Genomic DNA, 24,029 nt, shown 5'->3' with positions numbered 1-24,029 from the left:
AGTGATATTTGTAAGTGAAAAAAAATGCTGCCAAAAACAGTCTATTGGTGAATGGCCTGAAATAGCTTTATTTCTTGGTTTCTGTAGACATTATCCACAGTGTCTTTGCTGTGCATTTGCATTACCATGTATTAACATATCCGTATGAAAGTGAAACTGCATGTTCCTGACAATCTCAAGTCATTAGCTAAAGAGCATATCACGGATAATACTTTGGCACAATATCTCTAAAATTAGGAACATCACGTCTCGGAGTGATGATGAAAAAATAGTTTATGCATTTATTACTTCTAGGCTGGACTACTGTAATTCATTATTACCAGTTTGTTCTAAAAACTCCCTGAAAAGCCTTAAGTTGATCCAAAAATGCTGCAGCGAGAGTACTGACAGGGACTACAAAGAGACAGCAGATTTCTCCCATACTTGCTTCTCTTGACTGGCTCCCTGTTAAATCCAGAATTGAATTTATAATCTTTTTACTCACATAAAAGGCTTTAAATAATTAGGCTCCATCTAATCTTAAAGACCTCATAGTACTACATCACCCCAACAGAGCACTTCACTCTTAGACTGCTGGTTTATTTGAGTACTTAAAAGTAAAATGGGAGGCAGAGCCTTCAGCTGTCAGGCCAATCTTCTGTGGACAAAGCTCCCAGTTTGGCTTCTACTTTCTAGATAGTCTGGATCAGCTGAATCCTCCTTTAGATATTCTACAATAGGCCTAGAGTGCTGGGGGGCTTCCCATGATGCAATGAGTATTTCTTCTTCACTCATTTATTTTTCCAGCTCACTATGTGTTTATACATCACGCTGCATTTAATCATTAGACATTATTAAATTTGTCCACGGTGTGTCTTTTGTCCCGTCTCCCTCCACTCCCTCCCAGTGGTTCATAGCACATGGTCGCCCCTCCATGACCCTGGTTCTGCTGGAGGTTCTTTCCTGTTAAAAGGGAGTTTTTCCTTTCTACTGTCGCCAAGTGCTTGCCCATAAGGGCCATCTGATTGTTGGGGTTTCCTCTCCATTATTGTGAAGACTTTACCTTACAATATAAATTGCCTTGAGGTGACTATTGTTGTGATTTGATGCTTTATAAATAAATCAAATCGAACTGAACTGACATTCGGAACAATCAAAATATATGCCCCAACATCGTGAAAGAGACCATAAACTAGGCAACAATGCACTTATAAAGGTAGAGCAAGGGCCGTTTTCCAATTAGCTTGTACAAGACTTTTAAAATATTTTTGGCAACCACAGCTATGCCCCTCCGATGACCTTTAACAAGAATGCAAGTTTAAGGTACGCATTCGCTACACTTTACAGAGCCAGAAGCTATGTTAAGTTTTGTATTGTATGTGGTATGTGTAATTTCAGAATAGGATTTGATGTGACATAAATACTGGTATGACTTCGTGTCCAAGGCTGGAATCTGAAAGTACACTAACATACCCAGTTCCTATAGATGCTGAGTACTTGCTGCTTTTATAAGGAACTTGTATGACCTTTAATCACTCTCTCTCTCTCTTTCAAATGTCATCAAGGCATGTCTGCGCGATGCCTTGGTGACATTTGAAAGGTATGCCTGTCGCAAAAAATGCTTATTTGTATCTTTGGTGAAGCATATATAACTCCAGCTGTCTGACTGCCTGTCAAGGCTCGGCTGTGTGGCAGGCAGGAGGAGGACCCAAACGCAAAACTCACAGACACGGGGATGAACTCAAAATCACAGCTTTAATGCTGGAATGGCAGAACATAGGAAATACAAAACTAAACTGGGAAAAGTAAACTAACATACGCAGAGAGACACAGGGAGATCCACACAACATGAGGGACGACGTCACACTGAACAGAGGGAGACGCAGACAGAAATACACAGAGGGTTAACGAGGGAAGTGGGAACACACGGGGAACACAGGTGACACTGATAATCATAACGAGACAGGGCGGGGTGAACTGAACACTGACGGGAGAGGTGAAACAGGAAGTACAGGAGGAGAGAGAGCACGAGTAGAACACCAACGTAACAGGCAGGGGAGACATGGAATAAACACGAAAGGGGACGAGGGCTCATAAATACATAGAGGGCACACAGGGGGAAGAGAGAGCACGGGGAGAACTTAGACATAATGGGCAGGGGAAGCATGGAATAAAATACAAACATACAAGGAAACTAAGAACACTGGGCCAACATGGCCCAGGACCATGACAGTACCCCCCCCTCAAGGGCTGGCTCCAGACAGCCCAAACACCGAAAAACAAAACCAAACAGAAAACAACCCAGGGCGGGCGGCGGGGGCCCAGGACGGAGGGCCCGGAACAGAAAACAAAAGAGCACAGCAAACACCGGAGCCCAAGAAAATAACCCAAACACAGAGCAGTTCAGGGGGCCGACCATGCGGAAGGCAACGGCGGAGACGTGGAAACAGTTCAGGAGGCCGGCCGTGCGCGAGGCAACGGCGGCGACGTGGAAACAGTTCAGGAGGCCGGCCGTGCGCGAGGCAACGGCGGCGACGTGGAAACAGTTCAGGAGGCCGGCCGTGCGCGAGGCAACGGCGGCGGTGAAGGAGACGACGGAGCAGTTCAGGGGCCCGGCCGCGCGGAAGGCAGCGGCGGCGGCTCTCCAGTGTCAGGCGTACTGGCCGAGGCCCGGTGGGCACAGGACCTGTCGAGACGGGACCAGGCGAAGCACAGGCTGAGGCTGCAGCGGACGAAGGCTCTGAGGAGGCTGCAGCGGACGAAGGCTCTGAGGAGGCTGGGCCAGACGAGGACGAAGACTCGGAGGCAGGGCCAGACGAGGACGAAGACTCGGAGGCAGGACCAGACGAGGACGAAGACTCGGAGGCAGGTCCAGACGAGGACGAAGACTCTGAGGCCGGGCCAGACGAGGACGAAGACTCGGAGGCCGGGCCAGACGAGGACGAAGACTCTGAGGCTGGGCCCGGAGCTGGACCAGGCGGAGCAGGAGCAGCTGATGCAGAGGCCGGACCGGGCGAGGATGAAGGCTCTGAGGCTGCAGAGGATGAAGGCTCTGAGGCTGCAGAGGATGAAGGCTCTGAGGCTGCAGAGGATGAAGGCTCTGAGGCTGCAGAGGATGAAGGCTCTGAGGCTGCAGAGGATGAAGGCTCTGAGGCTGCAGCAGACGAAGCACAGGCCGGAGCTGCAGCAGACGAAGCACAGGCCGGAGCTGCAGCAGACGAAGCACAGGCCGGAGCTGCAGCAGACGAAGCACAGGCCGGAGCTGGACCGGGAGGAGTAGAAGCCAAAGCTGGACCAGGCGTAGCAGAAGCAGAGGCTGGCCCAGGCGACGCTGAAGCAGAGGCTGGCCCAGGCGATGACGAAGACTCGGATGCAGCTGGACCAGGCGACGACGAGGCGGACTCGGATGCAGCTGGACCAGGCGACGACGAGGCGGTCGCAGATGGCGGCTGGACAGGCTCCTCGGGCCCTCCAGCTGATGCGGCGTGAGGCTGAACGGGCCCCTCGGACCCTCCAGCGGAGACAGGAGGCTGAACGGGCCCCTCGGACCCTCCAGCGGAGACAGGAGGCTGAACGGGCCCCTCGGACCCTCCAGCGGAGACAGGAGGCTGAACGGGCCCCTCGGACCCTCCAGCGGAGACAGGAGGCTGAACGGGCCACTCGGACCCTCCAGCGGAGACAGGAGGCTGAACGGGCCCCTCGGACCCTCCAGCGGAGACAGGAGGCTGGACGGGCCCCTCGGACCCTCCAGCGGAGACGAGGAGGTGCTGGCCGGGCTCACTGGAACCCCCAGCGGACGAGGTAGATGGCGGCGTGGGAGCCGCGGAGTCCTGGATGAGCTCATCCGAGCTTCCAGCAGGAGCTGATGTAGAGCCAGAGAGGTTTGGGACCCCTGGCTGAATGTTAAGCCGAACAGAAGACCGTATTGCTGTCGGGGACTGGGCCAATGGTTCAGGTGCGAGCTGAGCTGCTGGACACACGGGGGCCTGAGCTGCTGGACACACGGGGGCCTGAGCTGCTGGACACACGGGGGCCTGAGCTGCTGGACACACGGGGACCTGAGCTGCTGGACACACGGGGACCTGAGCTGCTGGACACACGGGGACCTGAGCTGCTGACGGTGGAGAAGTAAACGACTGCACAGGGGACTGAACTGATGTCTGTAGTAACGGTGGTGGTGAGAGTGGAGTAGGAGTAGATGACTTCACAGGAGAATGAACCAGAGGTGAGTGCACAGGAGACTGAGCTAGAGGTGGTAGTGGTAGTTGAGGGGAAAGTGGAGCTGGTGATTGAGTGGATGACTGTACTAAAGGAGGCTGCACTGGGGACACTGGAGACTGCACTGGGGACACTGGAGACTGCACTGGGGACACTGGAGACTGCACTGGGGACACTGGAGACTGCACTGGGGACACTGGAGACTGCACTGGGGACACTGGAGACTGCACTGGGGAAAGCAGAGCTGCAGGTGACTGCGCTAGAGACTGCAGTGATGGTTGTAGTGGAGGTGTGACGGGTGGAGGAGTGGCTGAAGTGGCTGTGAGTCGGGCGGCTAGTGGCTCAGCTACAGGGTATAGTAACGGCAGGGCTATGGGTTGAATGACTGACTGAGTAGCAGCCTGAGTGGCTGGGTGTAGTGACGGTTGTGGTGGAAGAGAAACAGGTGGTAGTGTGGATGATGGAGCTAAGGGCGACTGAGTGGCAGACCGAACTGATGACTGAAGCGATGGTAGAGGTGAAAATGGAGCTTGTGGTGGAGTTAATGGCTGAGCTAGCGGGGACACAGGAGACTGAACTGAGGGTGGCTGCGAGGGAGCTAACGGAGCTGTGAAGGGCTGCGAGGGAGCTAACGGAGCTGTGAAGGGCTGCGAGGGAGCTAACGGAGCTGTGAAGGGCTGCGAGGGAGCTGACTGAGCTGGGAAGGGCTGCGAGGGAGCTGACTGAGCTGGGAAGGGCTGCGAGGGAGCTGACTGAGCTGGGAAGGGCTGCGAGGGAGCTGACCGAGCTGGAAGTAGCTGCGAGGGAGCCGACTGAGCTGGAAGTAGCTGCGAGGGAGCCGACTGAGCTTCTGGTAGCACAGCAGGTGAATTAGAAGGCCGAATGTCCGGCTGTGGGGTGGCGCGTCGGCGGCGTGAATGCCGTTTTTTCCCCGCAGATGGCTCCAAAGGGCCGGGAAAAACCACATCCGGCCGGTGAAACTGACGCGGCTGCTCCAGGGTGGCTGTTGTCTGTTGCTGCTGGGCCAAGTCTGATATTTCCCGAGTTCGCGCCGCCTCCCGGGCTTCATTCAAATTGGCCAATAAGTCCAAACATCCTCTGACCTGGCGGAGATGAGAATTTCCTTTGAGGATTGCTTCGATAGCATTTATCCCCACAATCTTTGCCCTTGTATTGGAAGTGTGGGTTATCCACTCGACTAGGCGTTGGACACGTATCAGATCGCTCTCCCCGGGTAAGTCTGCTGGGTCCATGTTGTGGTGACGTCGTACTGTCAAGGCTCGGCTGTGTGGCAGGCAGGAGGAGGACCCAAACGCAAAACTCACAGACACGGGGATGAACTCAAAATCACAGCTTTAATGCTGGAATGGCAGAACATAGGAAATACAAAACTAAACTGGGAAAAGTAAACTAACATACGCAGAGAGACACAGGGAGATCCACACAACATGAGGGACGACGTCACACTGAACAGAGGGAGACGCAGACAGAAATACACAGAGGGTTAACGAGGGAAGTGGGAACACACGGGGAACACAGGTGACACTGATAATCATAACGAGACAGGGCGGGGTGAACTGAACACTGACGGGAGAGGTGAAACAGGAAGTACAGGAGGAGAGAGAGCACGAGTAGAACACCAACGTAACAGGCAGGGGAGACATGGAATAAACACGAAAGGGGACGAGGGCTCATAAATACATAGAGGGCACACAGGGGGAAGAGAGAGCACGGGGAGAACTTAGACATAATGGGCAGGGGAAGCATGGAATAAAATACAAACATACAAGGAAACTAAGAACACTGGGCCAACATGGCCCAGGACCATGACACTGCCCTTTCCCACTCAACCCCCAGCCAGTACACACACTCAGATAGACACACTGACACATTACAACCAGATGTGCCACACTCATTATTACTGGCTCTGTTTGGCATCTATAGAGCCATCTCTGTAATTACCATGCCTGTTTCCATTATCAAACACTCACATATGCCCATATGCTCTCACAGACATTTAACAAAGCCACACGCACGCCAACTTAGTCCTCAAGAGCCCAGTCGCTCTAATCAGTGGAAATAAACAAGAGAGGAAAGGAGGACATCTAAGAACGAAGGAAAGAAAGAAAAAGAGTGCAAATGAAAGAGGGTCAGGGAAGACAGAGGTGGAGGGAAGGGAAGCAGGAATGAAGAATAAGACAACAGAGTGACAGTAGGAAGGAGAAAAAAAGAGCAGGTGTGACGACACATATTGAGAGGCAAAGACACAGATGAAGTGAGGGATACAGCAGAGAGAGAGACAATGAGAGATGTGTGCTGGCAAAGCAGACCATCTATCTTTCTCTCCTGCTGCCATAAGCTTTCTTGACACAAACCCAGACAATTAGCTATAACTGTCTGTGTGTGTTTATCAGACGATAATACCAGCAGATGCCACACACACCTACACAAGCGCCAACCTGGGTCCTGATGTGTAGCTTAGTAGAATAGTAATCAAGCTATTCATTAGTGCAGTAACAAAGGCTATTACTGGCTAATCAACAATCTTCAAACTCAATCGAGGAAAGCTAATAGAAATTTAATCCAACAGCGCGCTTGAATATGGTGAAGACTGTCTGTGAGTGTGAGTCTAAGTGTGTGTGTGTGTGTGTGTGTGTGTGTGTGTGTTTTGATATTAGACAAAACAATTAACTCATTGTGTTAAGATGAAGAAAAAGACTTTGTTGTTTCAAACAATTACAAAAGCGTAACAGTCATGGAGTGGAAAAAAGACTAAAATAATTTGTCCTGGAATGTTTTCTTTAGAATCAAATAAAGATGGCACTTCAAGTGAAATCACTGTCTAAATGGATTAAATGAAACTACCATGATGCACCTGGGAGTTTGCGTTCACTCACTGTGCTCATAGGTAGACAATAGCTGAAGCTGCTATCCATGGCCATCATTCAGCATGTGAACATCTGCAAATTGATTTGGAGATCACTGCTTACAGTAACACTACAAATTGTTTGATATGGTACACCAGGCATTTGTGCAAACATATATGTTTGCATATATATATATATAGTACTCAGTCTATGCATTTGCTTTATGCTCTCCATTTGAAAGCTTTCACATTAAACTGTTTTTTCCTTCCTGAACATCTAAGTAGTCTTTGCAATCGACCTGTTATATATCTAAGCGTTCTAACTTTACCACTTAAGTGTAAAAGTAGTAGCCATTGATTTGGACAATCAAGGTTAAGCAAATTTGCACAGAGCAGACAGTGTGTGTGTCTGTGTTCATTTTCCTTCTGTTGTTTAATTTATTGGCTTTGCTTTATCTGATAATTTGTAACTTTCTAACAAATACAAATGGCCACATTTTGGTGCCAATAAAAAGTCTGGACAAACTGACCTCGCTCCCATCTCCACTGCAGTTAAGTCCTTAAGTATCTGAAGAATGACTGCTTTTTGTAATTATGCCGCTAACCATTTTTATACACATTACCTACTTTCAGATATCCAAAAGTAATTGGACACACGAATGTAGCTTTAAATATAACAATTGTTTGTAATACTCTGTTGAAAAGGGCACTCTGCTGGACCATCTCTGTCTTCAGTTTTGTCTCCAGTCGATACAAAGCACACTTGGTTGGTCTGTTCATTCATTCATTCAGAATTCAACATACAAGCTAATCTTGGTTTCAAATATTAACTAAAGATCTTATATGATACTTTAAGCCAAATACTTATGAAAAAAAAGGAAACAAATTCTGTTTCCAATGAAAATAAAAATGAATGCAATGGTTTTCTAATAATTTAAACCTTTTTATTTTTAACAGTATAAAAATGACATGCCAAATCTATAATACTATGTATATATAACCAACACATGCCAATAAACATGAATTTTAAGGTTTTGTTTTTTAAATATAGACTTTGTTTTTGAGAAAAAAAGTGTAGTAAGCAGACATAACCAAACCCACCAACAGTCAAAGACAATGTGCTAGATAAAGATGCCAAACACAATACCAGAAATGTTGTAGTGACAGTGACTGTCACTGAATTATGTTGATTATATTACAATCTGTCGCCTACAGAATATCTGCCCCATTTCATGTTATTGTTATAATTGGCCACGTGTCCTGGTAATTGTGTCTACATCCCAACTACACTTGGGAGGTGATTAGGAAAATCCTGCTGTCCAGTTCTTCTGTGGGGAATTAACTACAGTCACAAACCAGTGCAATACATGCCAGGAATGGCCAGATTGCGCAGGTTAATATTAGGTCACTATATTGCTACATGGCATGCAAGCAAGTGAAATGTTTGTGTGTGTCTCTGTGTGTGTGTGGGCGTGTACTGTATACATGCATGCCAACATGGAATTTCAGAGGCTCTGACAGCTTAATTAAGAAGATGCAGGCAAGTGACACAAAGACCCAATTAACCAAAGTGACATAACTGGGTCGCCATCAGCGATCATCACACATGATGATCTGAAAGACACCTTTGATAAAATTCAGTTTTAAATTATTTGTGTTTATTTTGTTGTTTGTTTTTGTGTTTTTGTTTAATCTGTTAAAAAAATTAAACAGGAACACATTTCTATCTCCTGGTAATTTTTCTACTATGCTGTAAGCAAAAGACACATTAATTAGGGGTATATATATATATATGAATAAGGCAGTTTACACAGGTTTACCCTTAAGGTTACTGCAAAGACTTGATATGATAGATTTCTACAGTGTTTTGATCAATTGTTTTAATAGTCAACGTGTAAAAAATGTTTGTTTTTTAACATCAGTCCAGCAAAAATATGCAACTGCATTTAAACACATCTACCATGATTTTGTTTTTATACTTTGTTTTTTCTAGTTGAACAGTCGCTGCTGTGACAAAGAATAACAACAATGAAAGGAGTGCTGGGAGAGGTGATTATGACAAAAGTGGTTGTAGCCAAATTTAAACCTGTTTTTTGTTTTTTAGTCAAAGTCACACATCAATCATTTTGTGATCACATCATACACAGTCTGAGAATTCTACAAAGCATTGTACATAAAAAGAGACAACTTGGTTTACATTTTTAAAAGAGCTCTAAGACTAGAAAATACATGGACTTGGGCTTTGAGGAAAAGTACATATAGGAGAGGAAAAAAATAACTCCATGTGCATTAGTGTGAGGAATAGCTGAGTACTCTCCAAGGTGTCCCTCACAGACAGAATTGGGACACAGGCGGACACCCAGTGTGACTGGGACAGGCCTACAGAGGCCGCTCTATGAACTAATGCTCTTGTGCAAAACGGTACACACTCAGTAAACGATGCTTGACGTGCAAATCATACATCAGAATTTTGCATGTTACCAGTATTTCTCTAATTATTGTACTTTGAATAAATTCACAATTATTTGTCTATTAGCAATATTTAATACATGTGCTTTTTACTACTGCGTTATCCCTCAAAACTGAAGTAATGCAACTAATCTGTTCACATTCAGACACGTAACCTTATGAGTGGCAGAAAGAACAGGACAATAGGGGGAAGCAGGTAGAAGCAGGTGATATGTAGGAGAGGCAAAAAAGGAAGTTGCTCAGCACTAAAGGAGGTCACAGATGTGCTGAACAAAAAGCTTGCATCGGCTTCTCCAGAGCGCACACATGCACACATGCACACATGCACACATGCACACGCAGACACACACACACACCTGCACACACATTATGTGTTACCGCTGAGATTTAACACAGGTGCAGATGCTTCACAGTGATCTATTAGACTCACCCTCTCATGTCAACATTCAAGTGTGGAGAGAGACAGAGGGAGGAAAAGATGGATGGGGAACAATCTCAAGAGAGGGCCGGATAAAGAAAAGGTATTTCCACGGCAACGGTGAGGGAGGAAAAGATAGAGAGTTAGGGGAGGCCGTGATTATGCCGGTGGAGGAGGAGGAAATGGGGAAAGCAGGCTAAGAGGAGATACCTATGGGTGATCCATTAAAGCTAAACCGGCACTGTCAACAAATAGGGAGAGGCAGCGAGAGAGGAAGGAAGAAAGGGCGCCCGTGGAGGAGAATGGAATGAAAAGAAAAAACAAAAAGGTGATGAGGAGGTAAGGGAGGCTACGAGAGGGACAGTGTGATTTAGAATTTTATATGGTCTGGCCACAATTAGGGAAAGAAAGATGAGGGGGAGAAGAAAGAGACTGGGTGGTAAATGAGTAGAAAAGGGAGTGGAGGACCAGTTGGTGAAGATATACAGTGGTAATCCATTAGGCCCAACAATTTGGAGAACATAAGAGAAATAAAAATCATGAGAGGAATGCATGGGAAGAGACGAGGCAAAGAGAAAAAGGGTAAAAGCAAAAGCATATTTCTCCTTAAATCAAAAACTGACAACAAAAAAAAAAAAAGAAAAACAAAGGTATTTAAATGTGCATGAGTGTATAAAATCCACCAGTAATTCCTCTCAGCGCTAGCTTTCCTAACCTATCTCTCTAAGCAAAAGAAGAAACAGACATTACATACAGTGGATAGACTACCACAATGGAGGATTGATGGATGGGTTGCTCTTTTGAGACTCGGTCCAGGTGGTTGGCGAATAAATGGGAAAAAGATGTGCAAAAAGTGAAGGAAGCAGAAGAGAAGGTCAGTGACTTGAAAGTGCAGTTCAAAAATGAAGGAGAAGCACATAAGAACATAGAATTTGTAACATTACAACTATTTTGGAAGCCAAAAAAAAATATATATCCACCAGGAATGTGAGTGTGCAAAGCTTGAACTTTGAATTTTGCAAACACAGGTAGGCCATTAGTGGAAAAAGTACTATATCTAGTAGCTGCAATTGAAACAAACAAAAGAAAAAAGAATTCAAAAATATTACACAGCCGAATCAGGAGAAAACTACTCCAAGACCTCTTAGGAAAAGAAAATGTATGGGACCTGTGATAGCAGTAATAGCAGTTGAAGGCAAGGCGGAAATTCAGAGATGACAGTTTTGGGTGAGAGTGTTAGGGGATGGAAAGCTGAAATGAGACCCTGGGCTCAAATCATTAGACGAAGAGGCAAGACGAAAAACATCCAAATCTACTCAACAGCTCAGACACAGTCAAGGGAACATTTCCCCAAACAGATGCTGACCTAGTAACAGCTGGAATCAGAATCAAAACCTCCAAAAATCTAAAGTTCAAAAGGTAACAATTTAACTTGCCATAGAGGAACTGAGAGTTAGGAAATTAAAAAAGATTAGAGTCGTTCTCTCCTGCGTTTCAATACCAGATGCTGTACTTTTTGTTCCTGTCTCATCTGCAAAACCAGAATGCCACAAGGAAATATAATTCTAGAGCGACTCTGCAGCACACACTTTTATAGCAGCTATATGAAATATGGTGACACAGATTCAAGCTGTCATAATATGCAAGAACACAACTGCCTGACTGCTTGACCGCAGTCACATGGTCGACGCCTTCATTTATTTATTTAAACAGCTGGGTGTTCCTCACAGATTGATGGATTCTCATTCATATTTCAAACAATTATTTAAATAGAAAAACAGATAGTCGCACGCATACGTTGATAAAATGGAAAAAAATAGATACATTTTGTTTACCACAACAAACGTTTCACAGAAGAGCAGTTGCATTAGGTGAGATTACAGAGGTTTCTCAAGTCTTTAAAGGCAGTGTAGCATCTAACCGACTATTCTGGTTGCTGTGAGTCACTGCTCAACTGATTGACAGGTTGCTAAATTATAGAACAGCCCCGTGCATGGTTATGGGTCAGTGCAGCAAAAGTGTCGAAGCTCTCTGTAGCTGTGTCTCTACTGCTTTATATCTCTGGACAGTGATGTATTTTGCTTCTCCCCCCCCTTTACTAAGTACTTCAGCATCACTAATGGGAACAACAGAAGACGAAAGAGTGGGGAATGCAAAGGAAGGTGAAAGGAAGCAAGATGCAGAGAGGGAGAGACATGGAGAAAGAAATATAGATGACATAAATACTAGGGGAAATGTACATTCCAAACTTATTTATGCACTTTAGTGTACACCTGTAGTGTCTGACTCAGAAGTTAACTCCTCAAGCTCTTTTATACTCAGGCGAGTGAGCAGTTCATAGTCTTAGAAGGTGGATGGCTGCATGGTTAAGGTAGTGTTTAAAAGTGACAAACTAAAAGCTGAAGATGTATTTAATTAGGAAAACCGAGGTTTTTTTTAACTCTTACCATTGTATCGTTTGGCTTTTAATAGTTGCGCATACCGAAAGCAGGTACCTAACAAAGGGAGTCTGTGTAGATATATAAAAAAGAAATGTGTGTGGATGTGTACATGGGCAGTACATGTTACAAGTGGGAAGCTAACACTTTTCAAACTTTTACAGCAAAGTGTTTGTATGCGGATGTCAAAGCTGATTCACTGTGCAGTGTAGGAGTACTGATGACACTCTATAATCATTAAAGCATGAAGAGGCTCTGAGCTGATTGGGGGCATGCTAATCCTTTTTAATTGACTCTCCAGCTCTCCAGTGTTATTAAAACCACCAAGTAACAAAATCAGCTTTGTTTTATTAGCCTGGTCAGCTGAGCAATTAGAGGCCTTTCCGTTATTTGTGTTGGATTTTGTTGATGGATGCGTAGAGTAGGAAAATGGCGTATTTGCCTGGCTGCCTTTGTCTGGAAAAAATTCGATATTAAATACAATAACCGTTTTTAATTACATACAGATTTCATACATACACAGTTTAATAGAGGTAATGAATGTATTTGACTTCAATGCCAGAGATTTATCATCATTTCTCTCAGTTTGCAATGACTAATGTTGGCTTTCTAAAAGGCTTGACAATATTTTTTTCTACAAACAGCCACTAGAATGTTACCTTTTAATTGATAATACATGAACACATAATTGACTTAGCAAAGTCATGACTCATTCCATGCACGTTTGCCAAAGTTATAAGAACAGATGGATATAATATTGTTCCTATGAAAACAAGTGAGTCTAGCCATTGAAAAGAACATTTTAGAAGAATAATAAGGTTTGTCAATACTCCGCCTTTGAAGGTACATTTTTCCAAAAGCTGCCATTCAAAATGAAGCAGTGATTTTAATCTAAAAACAAGGAGCAGATGTTGTTATGGGCTACAGTTTTTTTCTTTATGGGATCCTGAAGAAGCATAGAAGCACTCTTTCTCTAAGGGCAGTAATCTGGCACCTTCTTCTGACACCAGGAAACCATGGATTATGCCACAAGCATCTTGGCATAGTGTTTGATTAGTTAATGTGTGAGAAGTGTCATGTTAATAAAGTTGAGAAAAAATTTATTTATATTCGATTTAACACCATTAAACATACAAATAGTATTAAAGGGTCACTGCAGTTTTAGACAATCAGGCAGCTTCAGATCATGAATCTTTGCAAATGATATTTTCTTATAATGATTACACAGTCATCATCTAATGATAATTGCTATTTCATGAGAAGATGAATTTATAATACATAAAAAAAGGAAAACATATGAAGTGCACTGACAATGACCCCCTTTAGTAACTCACAAGACTACTTAACTGAATAGTTATGCAAGTAAAAAGCAATTAATTGGTAGCAATTATTTAAAGCCGTGGCTTATTAAGTGTTTTCCAGCTTAAGTCCCAACTGAGGAATTTACCATCCCAATTGCTCTTGTAGTTAAGTACATAAAATTATCTGACAACTTTTCCAAGCAGCAAGACTGAGAAGTATTTTTAGGTCCTAAATGATTTCATGTTCATTAAATATTTATGGCAATGACTAGAACCCTTTTGTAGATGTTATGGATTCATGTGAGCAACTTTACAAGTGTAAAAGTTTTCTGTGGTCTTGAAAACTTACAAGGTCTAACAACTTATAAAACTTGACAGAACAGAAGAGAGTTTTGTTACTTGACACCGTTGCACCCCGTGTCAAAACTGTGTGTTCATTCATCCATGACAACACTGTCAAGGATTGCCGAGGGCAGCATGGGTAGCTGTCTGACAATGCAGTACACTCTAGACTGTCATGCTACCATCAATCCACAGCTTTGTCTCGAACTATGTCAAGAAAGACAGGGTGCATGAGGAAGACTGAGAGACTGTGATAGTGACAGAGAGAGACAAAGTGAAAAGAGAGTACAAGAGAGTCAACAAAAGCTGTTGGAAGCATTAAAGAGACAAAAACAGAAATTCAGACAGAATAACAAAAGTGGCAGACACTGACAAAACAGCAAGGCATAATAGCAAAATAACAGAGATGAGAAACCAGAGATGGGAAAATCTTAGAGATTTTCTAAGAAATAGAGTAAATGAATCGAAAATAGTCAATTGTTGTTGTTTTTTAAATGAGTTTACTGTTAGCTAAAGCGTTTGGAGAGGTAAAGAAATAAGAGAGGTGGTTTTCCTATTCTGAGATATGTGGAGGGATCTACACAAAAGCCTTCATTATGTCCTCTCCTCAACCTTTGGTACCATACATACAAGTCCCAGATTCAAAAAGACTCAAACCTCAGACCACATGGAGCTATAACTACATTGCTGGCCCGCATACTTCCTGTACTCACTAAGGGGGGAGAAAAAGATGCAGGTTAAGTTGTCAAAAGCAAAATATAGAGTTGCTGTACCTAATGAGAAGCTTGACTATTTGAATGTTGATTGATAGTTTCCGTAAATGGCCCAGATGACGGACAAATATACTGTAAATGCTTATAGTTACAGTACAGTCACTCTGAGAGCTGAAAGAGCACAAGTCTAAACGTTGTGCGAAAAAAGCCAAGATAAACATTGTGGTTTCGTATTTTTATAAAACAGTTCCAGTCACAATCTGGAGACAGTCCGTGCGCGCCGAAATGAACTCAAATGCAGGAAAAGGAAGAAAAGCTGAAAGAATGTTTTAAAAAAAAAACCAAAACAATTTGTTTGCAGTATATTTTGTGAAGAAAATGCTGTATATTAGCATCTCAAGGTCTAGTTAGAACCAGCGATTGGAACCAAATGGAAATGAACTGAGAAAACAAGCCAGAGATAAACTAATTTTAAAACTGCATAAAAGCAGAGAGTAGTCAACAGAATAGCACAGAGGGAGTCTGATAAGCGATGCTGAGGTTTAGCAATGGAAAAGTCACATTTTTCCTCAGTTCTGCACAGTCTGCTGCCTTTGGAGTGGGATCTGACTAACGCCTGCATTTACTGACACAGCTTATCACTGGATGAGCAGCCTCCCAAGGCTCCGAATCACAGCTTACACTGGATGTATATATTCTCTTTTCTGTGAGTGTGGATGTGTATTCAGTTGTGACATTTTTTAAAAAATAAAATACAAAATGATTATAAAAGACTTGTAGACCTATATAGACTTATTGTGCTATACATTCAGTTAAGGAGCATAACAGATAAAGCATATTATGTATGTCTATGTGTATCTTCTTCCATTTGTCCATTCACGTGTAAGAATCCATACATCATTAGATGATGATCATAATCCCTCTCGGCATTACCAACATCCAACTACATTACATGGACCGCCAAAACAAGACGAATGGTGCTCTTGCTCATTTTCCCCATTTAGATATTACTGCGCAATGATAGATCATCACAGCAGCATTTTAATAATCTTAACACCATTTCAATAATTCACCTAGGTCGTCAGAATAAAAAAAAAAACGATTGCTGACTAATCTGAGGATTACGGTGATGATTTCTGACAGAGGTTGAGGATCAAGGTAAAATGTGATGGGAGATGAGCCATGGGACTTACTATTCTAGCTCAAAGAGGATTAAGGTAAGGATCTATTGGGGAGGCAGCATTACATAAATTGTTTTTGTGCACAACAAAACACGCACACAGAGGCACGCACACAGTCTGTCATGCACACGTGTTTCCCCAGAGAACAGCCACAATGAAAATGACTTTCATTGTTCTGGTATAGTGGTCAGGTCATTTTTTCTTCTTCTTTTTTTTTTAATGTAAGGAAATGTCATGTTCATCCAATGCTATTAATCAAAAAATACACAAGTAAAAAGTGCCAGTCATGTCTGCTTTTATTTCTCTATTACATATTACAGCATGAATCGCTGTATAAATTCATTTTCATGGACAATCTGAAGCAAGAAGCAGGGATATTTTACTGATAAATTCATTTTTAGACTTAGTCATAGCTTACAAAGAGTTGATCTTGCACCATTTAGGTAAAAAAAAGGCCCCAGAATGACATCAAGAAAGCAAAAGGAAAAGAGATCTTCCACCTCTGGACAGGATAAGAGCATGTCTTATTTCACACTGTCACCTTCTCTGTCCATTTAAAAGCACTCCACCAACACCACAGCTATAACCTTGGGAAAGATTCTGCTAGTAAACGTCATCATGTGACACGTTAACAAATGGCCACTGCGGGGCCCGAAATGGACTTGTGTCTGTGTACAGTACGAGTGTGAGAATGAGGTAGCCATAAGCATTTTGGCCACACCACGCCACTGATGCCTTCTGACAGAAAAGTCTGCTGTGATTTATGTCACAAAGTTACACACCGTGCACGCATACACACACACACACACACACACACACACACACACACACACACACACACACACACACAGACGGGTTATTGCACAAATGCATGTCTAGAGTTATTCCACATTGGTTAACGCAGCAAGTCCTTCACAAACCCCCCCCCCCCCAAAAAAAAACGACATTGACGGTCATTGCAAAAGAAGTTAGGAACCAGATGCCTGTGTGTTTGTGTGCGTCGTGTGTGTGTGTATGCATATATGTGTGTGAAAGCTTTGCCTCCTGGTTTCACACAAACACATCTGTATACCACGAATGTCCCAGCTACCTCTCGGGAAGGAGTAGGTTATGCCTGAAGGTAAAACGTCTCCTTTCTGTTGCTGGCTGTGATAAGCTAAAACAACAACCTGGGTGATGCCAGCTGTCTGTGTATTTTGCTCAAGGACACTTTAGTAGGGAGAACTTTGGCATGATATGGAGCTTGAATTCAAATGTCATGGAAGAGGGTAAATAATGCCCCACGATGCCATAGTGAACAGTAAATAAATAAACAAGGTAATGGAATATATGGTTGATGTAAATGCAGCACAATATTTTATTTAATAAAATCTCAGTGAAAATTTAAATTGACAACTTTATTCATAAATTATTTTCTGCAAGGTAAAAAGTTACACCCACAAATGCAGAGGTAGGTGGTAAGCTATTATCCCTGTGAATAGCTCTGACTTATTTAGGGTGCAGATTGAGTGGTTAAGAATGTGATGGGAATTTGACAATGCTCCAAAAGCATATACAGTTACTGTCTGACGTGTGTGTGTGTGTTTGTGTGCACATATGTATGTGTGTGTGTGTGTGTGTTAGGGATGGACACATGGAGGGCCTGTCACCACACACTGATGTGTTTATTTCACTGCAGCTGGGGTAATCACTCACACTGAGACAGACGCAGACAGGCAAACACACAAATATTCACACACACACACACTAATTCATATCCCCACCTGCTATGTGCAGTCAACTGGCTTTGCCTGGCCTTTGGGGTCACTCCAACCCTTTCATGTTTCAAGACAACGACCTCTGCGAAAAACCTTTGTATGAACCACTCAGTGCCTCAGGTTTTTATTTGAAATAGCTGCTTAATTTCACCAGCAAGAAACTTTGCTGATGACTCCACGCTCTAGTTTTAGATACAGAAAAATGTGAATTACACTGGAAGCGCTTTTCATTGAACCTTGTGCTGCACCTGTTACGATTTTCCTGAATTTACTGTCTGTGTCCGTAAAGCCTTTCCTGTTGAACTGCTGAACCCTCCTCGCTGATTCCAGTAGCTTTCCATCAGCTTTTAAAGGCTTTCTATCACAGTCTAAAGAGATTTAGATGTGTCTCAAGGAATTCACAATGCTTCAAATGGGAGCTTTAGAGTGAAAGAGAGGAGAAAAAAACATGTAGAGGAGACTAACTGTTGACAAGAGCAGTACTGTCAGAGAAATGTGAAAAGGTTGTAATAGCGCAGCGGTGTACAGACATTTTCTTTCCACTCTCGGATTAGGTTGACCCTGACCTCTCAAGGCTAGCCGTCAGGCAGCAGTTAAAATGATCACTGGCTAATCTCTTTCTTCGTATATGTCCCATAATACTTTGTGTGTGTGCATTCCAATGCTGTATCTGCACACATATTTGTCCTAATGTTTAGGTGACTCTCTATATAATCATGTACTGACTTGATGAATATTAATGTTAAATTTGAGTTTATTTTGAGCGGGGGAAGGTCAAGGAGTCGGGTCCTGCATGTTGACAGCCATGCAATACCAGCTGGGCGTTAAAATGTGGCTATCACGTAACCCCGTCGCACTGACAACTTTACAGCAGTTGTCAACTTATATTAAAACATTTTTAGAGAGGTCACAGGACATCAGTAACAAGAACTGTCACTTAAAGGGAAAAAATTGTGGATGTATGTATATAAGAATTTGACAGGCAAAAGAGGACATGGCGAATGTGAATGGCAAAGAGGATACGAACAAAGACGAATAGAAAGTCAGAACAGATAAAAAAGATAAAAAAAGAAAGTCAGGGCTACAACCTGAGGTCATCAGCAGGTTTTAAACCTAAATCCTTCTAATCAGCTTCAGCAGACAGGGGAGACAGACCAATCCATTTGCTCCAAGATCCCATTATGACAGCAGAAAAAAGAATGGGAAAAGGTAGCAAATTGAACACAGTGGAAAAATTGCTTCAAGAGTCCACGTGTGTGTATTGTGTGTGTGTGGCCATGAGATTTATGAGTGTATGCCTCTGTGCATGAATGTGTTGTGTTAGGTGTCAAAAGATAAAATGTGCTATGACATGCAGATAAGGTAGGTGTACTCGTGTGTCATTAGAGATGAGATTGGTTACCAAGAAGAAAGTTGTCAATGTTAATGTGCTGGTGTTGCTGTCAGCTACAATGAGTGGAAAGGGCCTTCATGTTTAAATGTCCTTTGTGGTTCCTACTGTTAAAGTGACAACTCAACAAATTTATTTTCTTGATTTCCCTCAAAAGAAGAATTACTCATTTCTAGGAGCAGAAGAATACGATCACTCTGTTTTTTTTCTTTCTTCCATACCACTCATTTCTCTATCATTATCTCTCTTGACACCCGTCCTTCATCTCTGCCTTTCTGCCACACTCGCCCTCACTTTGTATGCTGGTCTGTCTAAGTGCCTCCCTCACTCCCTCTCCTTCAGTTTCTCTCTCAGGGGAGCTGTGTACTTAGCTGCAATTGAAAACGACTATCAAACCCCAAGGATTGAAACCTGATTCAGACACTCCTTATCCTGTACAACAGCCTTCTCCGAGTGCCGTGCTCCTCTTCCCCAGTGACCAACTAAATGAAATTATGTATTTATCCATTGAGGTGGGAACACAGCCAGATGAAACCAGGGAAGCAAAGAATGATATGAATTGTAAATGGTGTTCTCCACTGTAGTTACAACGCTACGGTAGTGGAAGTGACATGTGTGGCTCTTCCAAAGTGGGTGTTTACTGTGTGACACGTTTGATGAGTGAATAAATTACACATGTGCTGACAATATCCTCGAGTCTCACAATATTATCTCACATAGTAAAGGCAAGTAAGAGTATGTGTGTGTGTTAGCAATACACGTATTCATAGAATAGCTGGTCTTGAGCACGGCAAGTGTTAAAGATCGTCTAATTTATTTGTTGTTTACTGAATCCGAATTTACTTTGGTCCAGGTTTCACTGCTATATACATTATACAGAACTGTGCAAAAGTCATGAGTCATCCTCCATTGAAAGTTGGGAACTTCAGGAATATTTCTCTGGAATTCATGAAGGACATTCAAAAGCTTTTCGTTGGGTGTTGGCAGTGTTTTGTTTGCTGGCTGTCCTACACTGCTTCAGTAATGTCGAGGTCCAGGCTTTGAGTGACAAAACAGCTAACGTCCAAAGAAAAATCTTTAAAAGACCTTCAGAAAGCCAAGAAAACTACTGCTAAAAAAAAAACCTGTATTGTATCTGTGCAAATAAAGGAATTCAGGCCATTTTTCAGTCTTTTTTTCCCCCGCAGAACTCAAGTGCAGTAAAAGAACGTGCAATAAAAATGCTAATGTACAGGAATACAGACTAAACCTCTGTATTCACTGGAGTTTTTTCACATCCTGTACTCAAATTGGCTCTCTGGGGACACTTAACTCTCAGCTTAAACTTTAGGTTTTGGGATTATTGTTACCTTGGCGTACCGGAAACTTGTCAGTTAAACTAGGATTTAGGCCGTTCTCCTGATTTCCCCTGTGGCAGTTTGACATGATAACGCAAAAAAATATCTTATACAAACATGTTGGATGACAAACACCAAATCATTTAATACTAAACGCTGCTTATTCACCATGCCAGTTGCAATGGAAGACATTTACAAATGAAAGCTATCTTGACCCCTGCTGTGTTTTGGAGATATTGAATCTTATAAATTTAGGCTTCGTAATAGTAAAAAAATATCAATTTAACAAAATGTGCCAAAAAGGCACAAGAAATTTTTATTCAGCACAGCCTTCAACCACCGACTGCAGACTGTGAAGGAGCACGCGCACCCATCAAACCACTCAGTTCTGCTGTCTGTCGTTCAAAGTTCCAGGCAATTTCAAGAAGTGTCACGTAAGTAATAACTGACTTTTCAGTGGCACTTTAAAGTTATTTCCACTTGATGATTTCTATTTTTATACCTTTTTACATCTATTGTTGTCTTCATTCTGTCATCCCCTCTCTTCAGTCACTTCCTTGTTCTGCTCTAGCAGTCCTCCTAATCTCACATCTTACTTAACATTCACTTCAGGTGGAAGTTAGCGATTACGCTGCACATACCTCAGCAGCTGGGATGCCCTCTGGAGGGCGACACTGTAACAGAACTTCCTGCTCCAGAGATACTTCTTTTCCCAGGGGTTCTTGTTCAAATGACTTCTTCAGGTCTGGGGAGAGAAACAAGAAACTTAATGCCTAGGGGCAAATTATAATGTCAACCAGACATCATGCGAGGCCATCTGGCAAAAAAGCCTCCTCTGATTCAGCAGTTAGGGAGACCATTTTAGCGATAATGCTCTGTCAGTGTAAAGCAGGGACATTACTTAATTTTGACTTAATAATGACACAGTAATTATGAAGGTGGGGGTGTTTGAAGACAGCAAACATCAGCTGACTTCTCACACTCTTCAGTCCACAACAAGAAAAAAACACTTAGTTACCTTAGTTTGCACAAGGATGCACAAAGCTAACCACACACTTACACACGCAACAAGTACAGTCACTGGTCCGAATACTTTCAAACGCTTTAGCTTCACACATTAAACCCAGTCTGCAATGCACAATGTTTAACCTTGCTTTCCTCCCATACAGATTTCTGAAAGCTGAGGAATCTCCAACAGGCCAAAGACAATAAATGATTCAAGCTAATGGTTCACATGCCATTATAAATGACAGCATTACAAAGCAGCATGGAATGTGCTGCTGGTTCTTTCACTGAATGTTTCAGAAAGGACTGTGCCGTTTTCATTTTGAAGAAGGAAAAAAACCCAAAAAGCTCAGAGTAGATGACTTTAGGACAACGAACCAGGACAACAGAACTGTGGCAAAGGGGACGGTAGAGAAAATGCATCCTTTACATTAAACATTAAAAACACTAAAAGTTTATGTTTGATCTTTTTTATGGTCTCGTATTTCTTACAGTGAGTTACACAATTTTATGAACTTTCAGACAATCTCACTGCTCTGGGAAACCCAACACTAGTTTTTCTATATTGGTCTGTGCGTGTGTGTGTTTTTTTTTTAATTGAACATTGCCCTCTGATTCGTTTCATGTATTGGAAGTACAGTTTGCCTTTCTGCTCACCTCCCTAGTCTGCTGCCTTATGATATACTGCAATCGTGTATTCCTTTCCCGAAGTTGAGCTCAACACATGTAAAAATAATTAGCCTGCCACAGAAAACGGCTCATAAAGGCACGCTGTAACACGAGATAGATGGCAGCATTGCAGGACTTAGCAGGTCACTTTATTTATGGTGCTGATCAAATGCAGTGGATTTCTCCATACGAATGTATGGAGTTGGTGTGGGAGTATGAGGCAAGAGACCACTAATCTTTCCATCTAGTCTTTTGGATGTGCAGTAACTTCTAAAGTGTGTAATATGGCAACATCAATGTGCTTTTTTTCTCCTGCAAATTACTTTTTAAATAAAGTACTTACATTCACATCTCTTTAGTGCAAATAAAAGCAAGATTTGTAACTGGATGATAGTCTAAATAATTGAAATAATTTCAGCAAGTCAGAGTGATGGATTATTTTGTTGCATACCTTAAGAAAATGGAGTGAGAAATGTAATGTTGGTGTTTTAATAATATTTTAAATACTACTAACATGGCTTCATTTAGCTGTGGCAAGCTGGTAAAAACCTTTTCTTTAACTTTCAAAAGTTTGAGAGTCACTTTGTTGGTTGGGGGAAAAAGACTTGCAGTTAATATGTCCTCTGCCCTTAGTTTTTTAAAACCATACAGAGAACTTTCATAGGACGGAGCAGTGTGTGTGTGTGTGTGTGTGCGTGCGTGTGTGTCCATGTTGTATGTACGTCTATGTGTGTTAACCTTGAATACTTTTGCTTTCCTGGTTCCCAGGTGTACTCTTAATCACCTTATCCGTCAGCAGTGGTACACCATTTGTGGACACACACAGCCACACACTAGACAGGACATTTTTTTAATGCTGAACCAATCGACTCTGAGTCACTCTCTGGGTATTTCATCAGAGCATTCACCTTACAGTGGCTAAAAAGACATGGAAGGTGGAGGAGTGAAAGAGAAGGCAAAATGGGAGGGGGAGAAAGAGAAGGTGGAAGTTGGGATGGCAGGTGGGAGCTGAAAGATGAGAGCCAAAAAAGTTGGCAGCAATAGCAAGACTGTCCCTTTTTTTAAACACCAAAACCATCTGCTTGGTCTGAAGTCTTTTTCATGTCCACGTTGCCTTAATTAACTCATCCAATAAAAATGAAACCACCCTGTATAGTCTTCATTTGTGTCCTTTATTTCTCACAAAATCAGTAATCCACCAAACCTCCTTATCATCAGTCCAACGTTGACTATGTCTCTGTTCTCATGACTCAAACATGTCTTTAAAAGAAAATGAATGGGAGCAAGCCTTTTTAACTCTTAGGTGAGCCTTAAAAATCTCAACTCTTTTAACCCTAAGAACGAAAAATGCCAACTTTTCAAAGACTTCTTTAAACATATTATATAGTCATATTTTTTTCACTTTAAATGACTCAGTCTTTTAAAACTGCTTCAGCCTGAAATATACATTGATACATCTATCAGCACCAGCACATAGCTGGTGGCATGGTGCGCAAGTCCTGGGATCAAACCTCTGGCTGCTGGGACATAACAGTGCATTCCAGTCTTTGTGGGAGACCAAAATATGGGGATGACAAAAAAAATGGAGAAGGAGAAGTCCGCTCTGTCACTACTTCAACCATCTCCTCTCCACTCTCAGCATCAGATGAGTCAGAGTTGGACTCCGGCTGGTCTGATTCTACCTCTGAGACCTCCTCGCCATCTTTACATAGTGTAAAGATGGCGTCTCATGTCCAGAGCCTCCAGTGTTTTTACCAAATCCCAAAAAAACTCATACTTCTAACCATGGCTGCATAAATCACCTGAGCAATAATACCATCAACAATCATGTCAAGATGTGGGATCAAAAATTGCATGACTTGTAATGATTTTCAATGGGGCATTTTTTGGCCTCAGGATAAAATGTGGCTGTTTTTGTACAGCCATTTTAAGCTAATTTAAGGAAC

General features: G+C 42.7%; 1 protein-coding gene across 1 annotated transcript in view; it reads right to left on the bottom strand.

Moving 5' to 3' along the window:
• The window catches only part of unc5ca (unc-5 netrin receptor Ca), a 198,434-nt gene that overhangs the window by 46,542 nt on the left and 127,863 nt on the right, over positions 1–24,029 (bottom strand). The window contains exon 4 of the mRNA XM_085368343.1: positions 21,051–21,154. Coding sequence (XP_085224469.1) covers positions 21,051–21,154 — 104 coding nt within the window. The remainder of the gene's footprint in view (positions 1–21,050; positions 21,155–24,029) is intronic.

This window comes from Diplotaxodon limnothrissa, linkage group LG12 (genome assembly GCF_057381915.1).
Source record: "Diplotaxodon limnothrissa isolate DT_005_m linkage group LG12, D_limnothrissa_male_GT1.1, whole genome shotgun sequence".
Classification (NCBI taxonomy): domain Eukaryota; kingdom Metazoa; phylum Chordata; class Actinopteri; order Cichliformes; family Cichlidae; genus Diplotaxodon; species Diplotaxodon limnothrissa.
This window is presented reverse-complemented; position numbering and strand designations above follow the sequence as displayed.